General features: G+C 42.7%; 1 protein-coding gene across 1 annotated transcript in view; it reads right to left on the reverse strand.

Annotated features, from left to right (window-relative positions):
• Nucleotides 1–6,585: 6,585 nt before the first annotated feature.
• Nucleotides 6,586–12,822, reverse strand: part of zgc:174356 (uncharacterized protein LOC100137120 homolog) — a 50,054-nt gene continuing 43,817 nt past the window's right edge. The window contains exon 7 of the mRNA XM_051722297.1: nt 6,586–7,648. Within this exon, the coding sequence (XP_051578257.1) occupies nt 7,603–7,648 (46 nt within the window). The 3' untranslated portion in view covers nt 6,586–7,602. The remainder of the gene's footprint in view (nt 7,649–12,822) is intronic.

Consider the following 12,822-nt stretch of genomic DNA (forward strand, 5'->3'; position numbering starts at 1 on the left):
TGGCTGGGGGTAAAAAGCGCATGTCTCCCCCTCCAGGAGGGGAAAGGCACTACACGCAAGTGGTACATCCGGCCAGTTGTCCAGCCAACTTACCTGATCGTACCTGACAACACACGGGATGAACCAGCTCAACCTGGAGATTGAGGAACCTTGTGAAGGTAGTGGGTGTTGCCCAGCCTGCTGCTCTACCGATGTCTGCCAAAGAGGCACCATTGGTCAGAGCTCAGGAGGCCGTCACACTCCTGGTGGAGTGTGCACGAAGCCCCAAGTCGGGCGGCACGTCCTGGGCGTGGTATGCCAAAGTGGTGTCATCAACAACCCAGTGGGTGATCCTCTGTTTGGAGACAGCGCTCCCATTCCACTGTCCTCTGAAGCAGACAAAGAGCTGCTCAGAGCATTTAAAGCTCTGCATGCAATCCAAGTAGATGCGCAAAGCACGCACCGGACACAGCAACAAAAAGGCTGAGTCTGCCTCCTCCTGGGGCAGCTTCGCTTGCAGGTTCACCACCTGATCCCTAAATGGGGTCGTGGGAACCTTGGGCATATAGCTCGGTCGGGGCCTCAGGACCACGTGAGAGTATTCCGGACTGAACTCCGGACACGTGTCGCTGACAGAGAATGTACACCCTCAAGGTGTGCTCTTGACCGAATCGACTCCAAACCAGCTGGACCACCTGGGGTGGAGTCTCCACTCTCTCCTGAGCATGACCTGTCATATGTGCCATGCTGTCGAGGTCACCTGGGATGTGAGTGGCTCGCAACGACTTGAGCCGCAGAAGAGACGCGATTTCCGCAGGCAGGGCAGCGGCGTTCCCTGCACTTGAGGTAAAACGGACGCCACTGAACCGGGGCGGATGCCTGGCGAATTGGATCGCATAGCCGAGTCGGACGGTCCCGGTCAGCCATCGCGATGGGTTGAGGAGTTCAAGCCACACCCCCAAGCTGCTTCCTGCGGGTGGCTCTATGCCAGGGCCGGGCCGCTGCCCGAGAGTCCGTGCCGTGAACTTCGTCGCCCGGAGGGCGAGATCGTTCGCCAAGCACAGCTTCTGCATCAATCCCGGGTCAGAACTACCCTCATGCAGTTCTTTAGTGCCTTGGCTTGGTGCACCTGCAGGAGAGCCATGGCATGCAGGGCGGAGGCCTGTCCAGTGGCACCGTAGGCTTTAGTTGCCAGAGATGATGTAAACCTACAGGCGCTGGACAGGAGTCTCGGGCGGTTCTGCCAGGTGGCAGCATTTTGCGGGCACAGGTGCACTGCAACCGCCTTATCCATCTGGGGAATCGCAGAGTATTCCCGTCAGCCCCACCGTCGAGAGTAGTGAGAGCGGAGGAGCTCAGAGACCGTGACCGGGCAGTGAAAGCTGCCCGCCACAACCTCATGAGCTCCTCATGCACCTCCAGGAAGAAAGGGACCGGGAACTCACCCTGAGACGAGCCGGCGGTCTCATCCCCGAACTCGACCGGGGCGAACGAGTGTACTGGTGAATGGGAGGTCTGTGGGGGGTTACCCGGCAGAGCAGCTCCCATTGGGGTCTCCAAATCGCTCCCACTGCTAACCGACGCAGCCTCAAACCCGTAGGTAGAAGGACCAAGGCAGGGAGCTGCTGGGGTGGCTTTCCCTCTAACGAAGGAAAGCCACGACCGCAACGTTGCCATGGTCATGTTCTCGCAGTGAGAACATGACCCGTCCACGAACGCTGTCTCCACATGGGCAGGGCCCAAACACGTAAGACAATGATCGTGGCCATCGGAAGCGGAGAGGCAAGGACCGCAACAAGGAAATAAACACAGACAGAAAGGCATCTTTAAAAAGACGCTCTCCGTCAGTGCCACTCTTTTAGTAGGGAAAATATACTCTTTTATTGCAAGAATATATACTCTTTTAGACTGTCGAAGTGCCGAGGGGCGTTCTTTGCACTCCGGTGCACGAGGGGGAGACAGTTTTTTAGAGGTGAATGGAACAGCAGAGGATTCAGCTCGCTGAACACAACCGCTCGGCTCCGAAGAAAAAATCTGAATGAGTGGTTGCGAGGCTGCTCCTTATTATACCCCTATGTCCGGGGGAGTGGTATGCAAATTCCACTCGCCAATTCCCATTGGCCTTTTCTCAAAGATCAGAGATGTTTGGGGCTCCCAAGGGCGACCCCTAGTGTCACTACATCGACACAACTTCGAGTGAGTGACAGATAGGGAACAAATATGCCTATGTATGATCATTATTATAATGTATATCAGTTTTATTTTTCAAAGAATCACACTTCAAAACTAAAGCTATTTATCTACATATAATCTTTTTTTAATTCTTGTTAATTACATGTGAGAATGATATATTAGCATATTTAGCATAGTCTACTTGCCTTATTAATTAAAAAAAGCAATTAAAATATATTTATTTTTTATTAAATAAAAAAAGTGCGGCACATGAGTAATTCTGTAATTCTGCTTTCCGGCACCCCAGCTTTCCAAACATGAGAACCCCTGCTCTAGATGATCATTCTCAAGCTAAATAAGTAAAGAAATTGTCTGACTGATCACACTGTGAATTCGTAGCTTGAAAGTTCTGCTGCTGAAATCGGTCTGTGCTTACCAAAATTTTAATTACTGTCTCCCATTGGCCGAAGCTAGAAATGTATGTGCACGTATGATCTCATGTTTCCGGTTGATATGTTCACAGAGTGGTGCCAAAAGCAAGTTGTATATTTAGTTGTAAGTGATGTAGTACTACAGCGTTTTTAGTGCACTAAAATGGCGTTGTTTAACAGAGTCAGTTTTAGAGAAAAAATTTACCTCTGAATCACATTCTGCAATTACTTCCTGGTTGCCATAGGACCTCCAAGTCTCGAAGGTTGATTGTGCAACATGCTATCAGTAGCACCAGAGGGAAAGGTGACACATTGAATTGATGCACCTGATAGGGATGGCGTTGGTCAGTAATTCTGCAGAATGAGTTGATTCAAATCTTTCTAGCAAGTCAGTCCACTGTCGGCCTTCTTTGGAACACCAGTGCCAGTCATACCAGTGCAGTTCCTATCTACTTGAATGGAGAAAGAACAAAATCTCATAAACAGTTTGTCAAAATTAAGATCAAAGAACATATTTCAAATCAGCAATAAAATCTGACAATATTGGTATCATAAATTGTGATCCTTTACCTCATATTATGCTAAAAAAAACTCTTGTATAACTAATGTGCATGCATGTTCTAGAGTTGATTGACAGGCAATGTCTGTATCGAAAAGGTCATTGGCTCTTTTAACTATAAGGCGGGATTTCCTTTCTACATCCGTTGACTGTTGGGCGCTCAGAGCTCCTTGGTTGAGCGTTCCAATTTCTCCCATTCATTTAAACAGAAGTGGCCCATCTCTGCTAAATAATCTCTGGTTGATTTCAGGGTACATGAACATTCGGAACCAACATTTTCTGTGTGATCACATTGAAATGGTATGGGAGAACCTGAAGTTCATTTGACTTTTGCTCTGTATTCCAAGGCTTTTGAAGCCATATGATAGAAATGGTACCCCAAGATGTGCCCCACCATAGCTCCTTTTCTTACCTACAATCCTTGTATTTTTCAGGATCGGCAATTTTGATGGCTGTTTTACACTAACTTTGGCTGCATTGGAAAACTTAGGCAGCTGCCTTGCTACCTTATCAGTTAATGATTTAAATGACAGGGTTTTGAATGAAGGTGTAGAATGCTTGTAAGTGCTGCTGTTGTATGTGGAAGACTTTAGGACTCAGCGGACATCTTGCTTTTTAGCTTCAATCACTTTGCTTGCATGAAAGCAGAGTGAACAGAGTAAATTGTGTAGGCCATGGGTCGGCAACCTTTTTGACATGGAGTGCCATTCTTTATTTTCCTGGTCAATGGCTCTGCCGACACAGGCTATTTTATTTATATGAAGTTTTTCACACCTGCATTCCAATCTACATTTTGATGTAATCCTTCCTCATGATCACGCAGCATGTTTTCATCAGCTGAATGGGAGGCTAAACACTATTAAAGTGTGACGAGACTCGTGCTGTTCATGCAAGCCATTCACGCATCACAAGCCGATCAACTATTTAGCCCTTTTCGGTGAATTGGACCTTGCAAAATCCTAAAACTTTATTACCAGGTTTAATTTATATTTTGAATACTCCAATTTTTGAACCCCACAATGTGGGTTTATGTTTTCTCTTTTAATCGTTTAATGTAATTTTGAGTGTGACTATGGTTTAAGGAGGGTGTACCTGTATGCTGGGTTGGAAATCTCAAGGATTAATAGTGGTGTTTTCCTTATTACATGACGTGTTGTTTTGAAAGCAAAAAGAAGAAAATTAAACACGGAATGTAGGCTGTCATCCGCGCAGCTGGCCGAAGCAAAGTGGGCGCATTTACTTGCGCGATTAACCGAAAGTGAAACGCAGCTGCCTCATGATGCTTGAATGGCTTGCATGCAGTGCATGAGCCTGTTGGGTATATTGCAGTCTAGTCACATTTAACTTTTTGTTTAGTCTCCCATTCAGCTCATGAAAACATGCTGCATGATCATGAGGAAGGATTACATCAAGATGTAGATTGGAATGCAGGTGCGGAATTTATATAAATAAAATAGTCTACTCCTCTCTCGCTGTTGCTGGCGTGCCAGTGATTATCCCTCCACGTGCCAGTGCTGGCACGCATGTCATAGGTTGCCAGCCCCTGGTGTAGGCTTAGTGAAATTAAGTCAGATTGGGTTACTGTTGTGCAAAAAAAAACCATCAGAGATGTGATCTATATTGTTTGTTATTTGTTTATTATTTTAGGTATTTCATTGTATATTTATTGTTTTGTGATCTCTTAGCCACCTTGAGTGCTGGCTGTGTATAGGCTGCAGACATTGTTTGGTATACTTAGTTACTCCATTGCTTCCCAGGTGGTGGCACTTGGGGTGCGGTTGGGCACGTGGTGAATATTACAATGGTTTGTAGTGGTGATTTCTGTGGGTTGGCTTGTCTGTGCTTCATCTCTCTTTTTTAAATGCATTTTATTAAAGTGTTGCCCGTTTTTAATTGTTTAATAAAACTGCTTTATAAAAGCATTGTTTAACTGATTATCATGACAGCTGGTTTTTAATTTAAATATTAAATTGTACCGTTCTAAGCTTATTGCGTGAGCTGGGTCATTACAATTGGAAATTTTAAGGAAACTGTGGAAAATGGAACTGGAAACGCAGCCTGTTGTCTTCAGGTTGCAGTTTACACTTGCCACTCGAGTTGTGTGTGTGAGAGGAGATACATCTTGCTGAACTCCAGGAACAGTATGTTGAAAATGATCAACACAATCAACTACACGCGCGTTGACTTTAAAAAGACATCTTGATGCAGGTTAACCACCCAGTAACAAGCACGCAATACTTCCTTCATGTAAACTAGATTTCAATAGAGTTAAATTACCCATTCTTGATAAACATCTGATTATTTATATCCATCATCCCAGGAAAAAAAATTATGTAGTAATCCAGAAATCACTTTATTTTCTGTATAGTCACACAGTACAGATGCAATTGAAAACTCAAAGCGTGTCTCCCAGTGAAGTCACACAGCAAGCTCGGCTGACCCCTCGCACACACATGTGAAATGGGTGATTCTCTTTGTATACTTTGTTGTTTTTAATGTTATTTTTGTTAAGGGAACTGTAAAATTAGCGCAATCCTCAGAGTAGCAGGCTAGCAGCTACAAGTTTGTTTACAAATGGTGGCTGCATACTCTGCATTTCTCATTGCTTTGTGCATTATAGGTTTTTGACCAATCACATTTGATATAATTGGTTCTCAGATGTCTCATGACCAATTGCAGTGTGTCAGGATTTGAATTTGTGAGCATGAATGAGATTTACGAGCTATGGTGGAGGGGAGGTTTTTTAGTAACTAATGACTTTAAATTGAGTATTATTCTCACACAAAGCTATTGTATGATTTTAGAAGACTTTGAATATAGTGTTCAAGTAATATTGATTATTTTTGGTGCATTTTTGTCCTTTTTGCTTGACAGTCACTGGTCATACTGTCTTTGTGTGGAAAAGAGCAGCCTGGACTTTTAAAAAAAATATTTTTTCTTGTGTTCAACACTAAATGAATAAACCTTGCACACCTGTAAGGTTGCTGGTAGGTGCATAAATATCCCGTACACATTGCAAAGTTTCGATCACCTGCCTGACGAAGGTCACATATCTGAAACGGTGCAGTAAAATACTGATGGTTTTTCTCATGTGTTCAACAGAAATAGAAAGTCATATGGGTTTGGAACAATATGAGAGTGAGTAAAGGACCAGAAATAAACTTCTTATTTAACAGTTCCTTCTATTTTTAGTTTCTTCCTCAACAGACTACCTTTGATTGAAGTTTTGTGGCTGACTACAGAGCCCATATGGTTTTCTGTCACTTTGAGTTCTGAGACGAAGAGCTACAGAGAGCTGCGGTGGCCCAATTAATGGAAAATATGCTTTTAAAGTACCTCAAATTTCAATGACATGCAATGGATTTAATTGAAGAATGATTCCAGGATTCTACCCCTGGAAGAGAAGAAGCTGTGCAAGTTTAATTGCGGTGAGTGGCTTATTGGGAAGAACAAATTAGAGTAGCAATTCTCAGTTACTTCTTCCAATTCCAGAGTTGACCTTTCATTGTTCTAATTTTATTAAGGGGTTATTAATGCTTTCACGCCACACAATCATTCCGGCCGTGCTCCATTTCAGATGATCTCCACTGTGTACCTCCAGACAATGTTCTGCACATGCAATGCTTTAACTCTTTAACTAAAAGTCATTACTGCATGATATCATTCTGTAGTTCAAAATGTATTATACAGTACTTACAAATAATACAAGGGTGACCTCATTTGTATTCAAAGGTATTTGTATGAAAGGGTAAGCCTTTTACATACGTACAACTTTAGAGATATTTACAAATCCTCTGAAAATGAATCCAGATGAGAATAATAAAAGTTATATGCACTCTTTGGTTGAACTGAATTATCATCAAAGCTCAACAAGTAGGAAATATAAATGAAACACTGTCGAACTTGTGTTTCACTCATTTACTGACTCATTTATTATAAATACAATAAAAATCAACCAATGAATTAAATAATCTATGAATCTCATAGGATTCATAAATATTTGTACGTCTCTAAAGTTGTTAATACATAAACATTTTTACGTTTTGATGCTGTCAGTATTTTGAAATTGTACATTTCAATGTCAAATGTGCTTGTGTAGTGAATACTACACTTTATGTATGAATACCTATGAATTATAAAAACATCACTTTTATATTACAAGATCAAATCAGTTCAAAAAGTGCAAGTGGTACAGTAACTTCAACTGTGAATTCATCCTTTCATTTATTTTTAATGTGAGATTATGTTATTCCTGGTGAAAGACAGGCAAATATTTACCATTAAGTGGTGTTTTCCTCATATACAATATGAGACAGAATTTTTTTTACATACAGCTCTTGGGAGTCAGGAGCATTTAGCTTGACTTTAAGAGAAGAACAGTTCGGCACAGAAAAAGAGACAATATTCAATCATGGATCCACTTTGTGCTTGAAGAATAACCAAGAAGGAGAATACTCAGTCCTAAAGCACAAGTCGAGGCTGAGTGGTGGGCATTTCACTAATCCACCTAAAACAACAACACAAGAACAAAGAGACCGGTCACTCACAAAAACAGGAAGGGGGAAAGAAAGGAACTAAACACTTCCCTCACAATATACAGTACTTCCTGCTTTTTTTAACCACCCTCATTCAGTGATTTAAGCATAGTTGTAGCTTTACCAGAGCATGTTATTCTTAATACAAACATTTTGAGGATATAAATGCATCATTGTCTAAAATGAAAAAATAAACAAAACAATAGCCCCTTTGTTGTATGTGTTAATCAGGGTGAGCTTAGGAATGGCGCTAGGCCAACAGGTGTCATAAATAGGCCATTCATAATTCACAGCAAGGTTATAAAGCAATGTCAAAGGCATAATCTATTCTCTGCTAAACCTTCCTGCCCTTCCATTCACTGATGGCCAAAACTGTGGTATACATTTTCCACTGGTATTGCAAGCTGTAAAAAGTGGTTACATGCAGCTATTACAGTAACTTAAAGTGCTATTTTTTTACTTGATTTAACCCTTAAAAATACTTTAGTTGGTGTAATCTGTATTCCGGTTGATACTAAATATTTTTGACTTGAATTAAAAAAAAAAAAAAAGTAAAATAAAATAGATGTAACTACGTGAAGCACATTTTAAGTCACCTGACAAAACTTTTTTTCACCCTAAAAACCACCAACAAAACATTAGCATCATTCCAAAGACTTTTTCCACAAGCAAGCACCACTTACATTACTTACATTACGAAAATGTAAAATCTACAATGGGGAAAAAATGTGGTAAAATGCAATTGTTACCTCAAGAATCCATTTCTACTACACTGCTTGGCCAAAAAAAAAGAATTTAAATAAGCAGATATTTGGATAATTATTGCAGCGATTAATATGTTTCAGCTGGCAACAATTCTTTTAACCCTAACTGATGCAGTGTGTAGCTTCTTATTTCTTAAACAACCATGTTGGAAGGCATATCCTGTGGTCGTGGAAAAGATGTTACTGTGTTTCAGAAAGGGCAAATTATTGCCCTGCATCAAGCAAAGAAAACAACTAAGGAGATTGTTGAAATCACTGGAATTGGGTTAAGAATTGTCCAACACATTATTAAAACCTGGAAGGATACTGGTGAACCGTCAGCTTCACGGAAGAAATGTGATCAGAAAAAAAAATCTTGAATGATCGTGATCGGAGATCACTAAAACGCTTGAAGTCACATTGTAAAAAATCGACAGTAGAACTCACGGCTATGTTAAATAGTGAAAGTAAGAGCATTTCCACACGCACAATGTGAAGAGAACTTACAGGATTGGGACTAAACAGCTGTGTGGCCACAAGAAAGCCACTTGTTAGTGAGGCTAATCGGAAAAAACAACTTTAATTTGCTAGGGAGCATAAAGATTGGACTGTGGAGCAATGTCAAAAGGTAATGTGGTCCAGATTTACCCTATTCCAAAGCGATGGGCACATCAGGGTAAGAAGGAAATCACACCCATCATGCATAGTGCCCACTGTACATGCCTCTGGAGGCAGTGTTATGATCTGGGATTGCTTCAATTGCTCAGGTCTTGGCTCAGCAACGATATGAGGCAGTAAAATGAAGTCAGCTGAATACCTGAATGTACTGAATGTCCAGGTTATCCCATCAATGGATTTTTTTCCCCCTGTCGGCACATGCATATTCCAGACAACGACAATGCCCTAGACTCATCAGGCTCAGATTGTGGAAGAGTGGTTCAGGGAGCATGAAACATCATTTTCATGCATGAATTGGCCACCACAGAGTCCTCATCTTTACCCCATTTGGGGTGTGCTGGAGAAGACTTTACGAAGTGGTTAGACTCTCCTGTCATCAATACAAGATCTCGGCCAAAAACAAATCAAATCAAAATCAAATCAAATCACTTTATTGTCACACAGCCATATACACAAGTGCAATGGTGTGTGAAATTCTTGGGTGCAGTTCCGATCAACATAGCAGTCGTGACAGTGATGAGACATATACCAATTTACAATAACATCAAATTAACACAACGCAATTTAAACATCTGTTATACATAATTAAACTCAACTTAAAACATCAAATTAACACAACACAATTTAAACATCTGTTATACATAATTACACTCAACTTAAAACATCAAATTAACACAACACAATTTAAACATCTGTTATACATAATTACACAACTTAAAACATCAAATTAACACAACACAATTTAAACATCTGTTATACACATAATTACACTCAACAATATACAAATAATAACATACACTGTACAGTATACAATATGCTGTTTTTGTTTTTTTGTTTGTTTTTTACTATATAGATACTATATAGATACACATTATTCAATAAAAATTAAAATATATATAAAAAAAAGTATGTATATACATATATATATATATATATATATATATATATATATATAGAATGTACAGTATTGTACTGTATTGACATTCAGGCTGTCGGTTGATAGTCAGTTGTTAAGAGAGACATAATATAATAACAGTAATATAATTTATGACAGTCCGGTGTGAGATAAAAGAGTAATAAAGTGCAGGGCTGATGTATTTTGATCGTGGGAGATCAAGAGTTCAGAAGTCTGATTGCTTAGGGGAAGAAGCTATCATGGAGTCGGCTGGTGCGGGTCCTGATGCTGCGATACCGCCTACCTGATGGTAGCAGTGAGAACAGCCCATGGCTCGGGTGGCTGGAGTCTCTGATGATCCTCCGAGCTTTTTTCACACACCGCCTTGTATATATTTCCTGGAGGGAGGGAAGCTCACCTCCGATGATGTGTCTGGCAGTTCGCACCACCCTTTGCAGTGCTTTGCAGTTGTGGGCGGTGCTATTGCCGTACCAGGCGGAGATACAGCCAGTCAGGATGCTCTCCACAGTGCAGGTGTAGAACCGTGTGAGGATGTGGCGGTTCATTCCAAACTTCCTCAGCCGTCTCAGGAAGAAGAGGCGCTGATGAGCCTTCTTCACAACGACTTCAGTGTGGACGGACCATGTGAGTTCCTCAGTGATGTGGACACCCAGGAACTTGAAGCTACTGACTCTCTCCACTGGTGCTCCATTGATGGTGATTGGACTGTGTTCTCTGTCTTTTCTTCTGAAGTCCACCACAAGCTCCTTTGTCTTACTGACGTTGAGGGAGAGGTTGTGCTCCTGACACCAGTGTGTCAAAGTGTGCACCTCCTCTCTGTAGGCTGTTTCATCATTGTCAGTGATCAGACCTACCACCGTCGTGTCATCAGCAAACTTAATGATGGCATTGGAGTTATGTGTTGCCACACAGTCATGTGTGTACAGGGAATACAGTAGTGGGCTGAGAACACAGCCCTGCGGGGCTCCAGTGTTGAGGGTCAGTGATGAGGAGATGTTGCTGCCTATTCTAACCACCTGGCGTCTGCTTGACAGGAAGTCCAGGATCCAGCTGCACAGCGAGCTGTTTAAGCCCAGAGCCCGGAGTTTCTCATCTAGCTTGGAGGGCACTATGGTGTTGAATGCTGAGCTGTAGTCTACAAACAACATTCTCACATAAGTGTTCTTTTTTTCCAGGTGGGAGAGAGCAGTGTGTATTGTAGATGCAATGGCATCATCAGTGGAGCGGTTGTTGCGGTAAGCAAACTGCAGCGGGTCAAGATTGAGTGGTAATACAGAGCAGATGTAATCTCTGATTAGTCTCTCAAAACATTTGCTGATGATGGGGGTCAGAGCAACAGGACGCCAGTCATTTAAACAAGTTATTTTCGATTGTTTTGGAACAGGCACAATGGTGGATGTTTTAAAGCATGTGGGGACTACAGACAAAGAGAGGGAAAGGTTGAAAATGTCCGTAAAAACACCAGCCAGCTGGTTCGCGCACGCTCTGATGACGCGGCCCGGAATGCCGTCTGGACCCGTGGCTTTGCGGATATTCACCCATCGGAAGGATCGGGTTACATCCGCTACAGAGACGGAGAGTAAACTAACCTCTGTAGCTTCGGCCGTGAGAGCTCTCTCCGCGAGGGCGGTGTTATTTCCCTCGAAACGAGCATAAAAAGTATTTAGCTCATCCGGTAGAGAGGCAGCGGTGTTCATGGCGGAGTTTTTATTCCCTTTAAAGTCCGTGATGATGTTAATTCCCTGCCACATGCTTCTAGAGTTGGTGGTGTTAAACTGTCCTTCAATCTTGCTCCTGTACTGGCGTTTTGCTGTTTTGATTGTTTTTCGGAGGGCATAACTGGCTTGTTTATGCTCCTCCGCGTTCCCGGAATTAAAAGCGGAGGTCCGCACATTAAGTGCCGCGCGAACATCGCTATTGATCCACGGCTTCTGATTCGGATAGATTCGCACAGTTCTGGTCGGAATCACTTCCTATATGCACGTTCTGATGAAACACATTACGCTATCAGCGTAAAGCTCGATGTCGTCATCAGAGGCGGACCGGAACATCTCCCAGTCCGTGTGATCAAAACAGTCCTGTAGCACAGAGTCTGATTGGTCCGACCAGCACTGGATCGTTCTGAGGGTGGGTGCTTCCTGTTTCAATTTCTGCCTGTAAGCGGGCAGAAGCAGAATGGAAGAGTGGTCCGATTTGCCAAATGGTAGGCGGGGGAGGGATTTGTAGCCATCCCGGAACGGAGAGTAGCAATGGTCCAAAACCCGGTCCCCTCGTGTGTTGAAACTAATGTGCTGGTGATATTTTGGTGCGACTGATTTGAAACTGGCTTTATTAAAGTCCCCGGTCACAATGAATGCGGCCTCAGGGTGCGCGGTTTCCTGCTCACTTATACTCCCATACAGTTCCTTGAGTGCCCGGTCTGTGTCGGCTTGTGGTGGGATGTACACAGCAGTGATAATGACCGCTGTGAATTCCCTCGGTAGCCAGAATGGTCGACACAGAAGCATAAGAAATTCCAGATCAGGAGAACAGAAAGACTTGATGGAATGTACGTTCCTCTGATCACACCAGGATTTGTTGATCATAAAACATACACCACCTCCTCTAATTTTACCTGAGAGGTCTTTCGCTCTGTCCGCTCGGAGCATGGAGAACCCCGCGGGTTCAATGGCTGAGTCTGGAATCTCCGCAGACATCCAAGTTTCCGTAAGGCAGATAATGCAGCAGTCCCTCGTCTCTCGTTGGAAAGAGATCCGCGCTTTCAGCTCGCAGAGCTTGTTATCCAGAGACTGAACATTTGCCAGTAGAA

The sequence above is a fragment of the Myxocyprinus asiaticus genome, chromosome 17, assembly GCF_019703515.2.
Source record: "Myxocyprinus asiaticus isolate MX2 ecotype Aquarium Trade chromosome 17, UBuf_Myxa_2, whole genome shotgun sequence".
Classification (NCBI taxonomy): Eukaryota; Metazoa; Chordata; class Actinopteri; order Cypriniformes; family Catostomidae; genus Myxocyprinus; species Myxocyprinus asiaticus.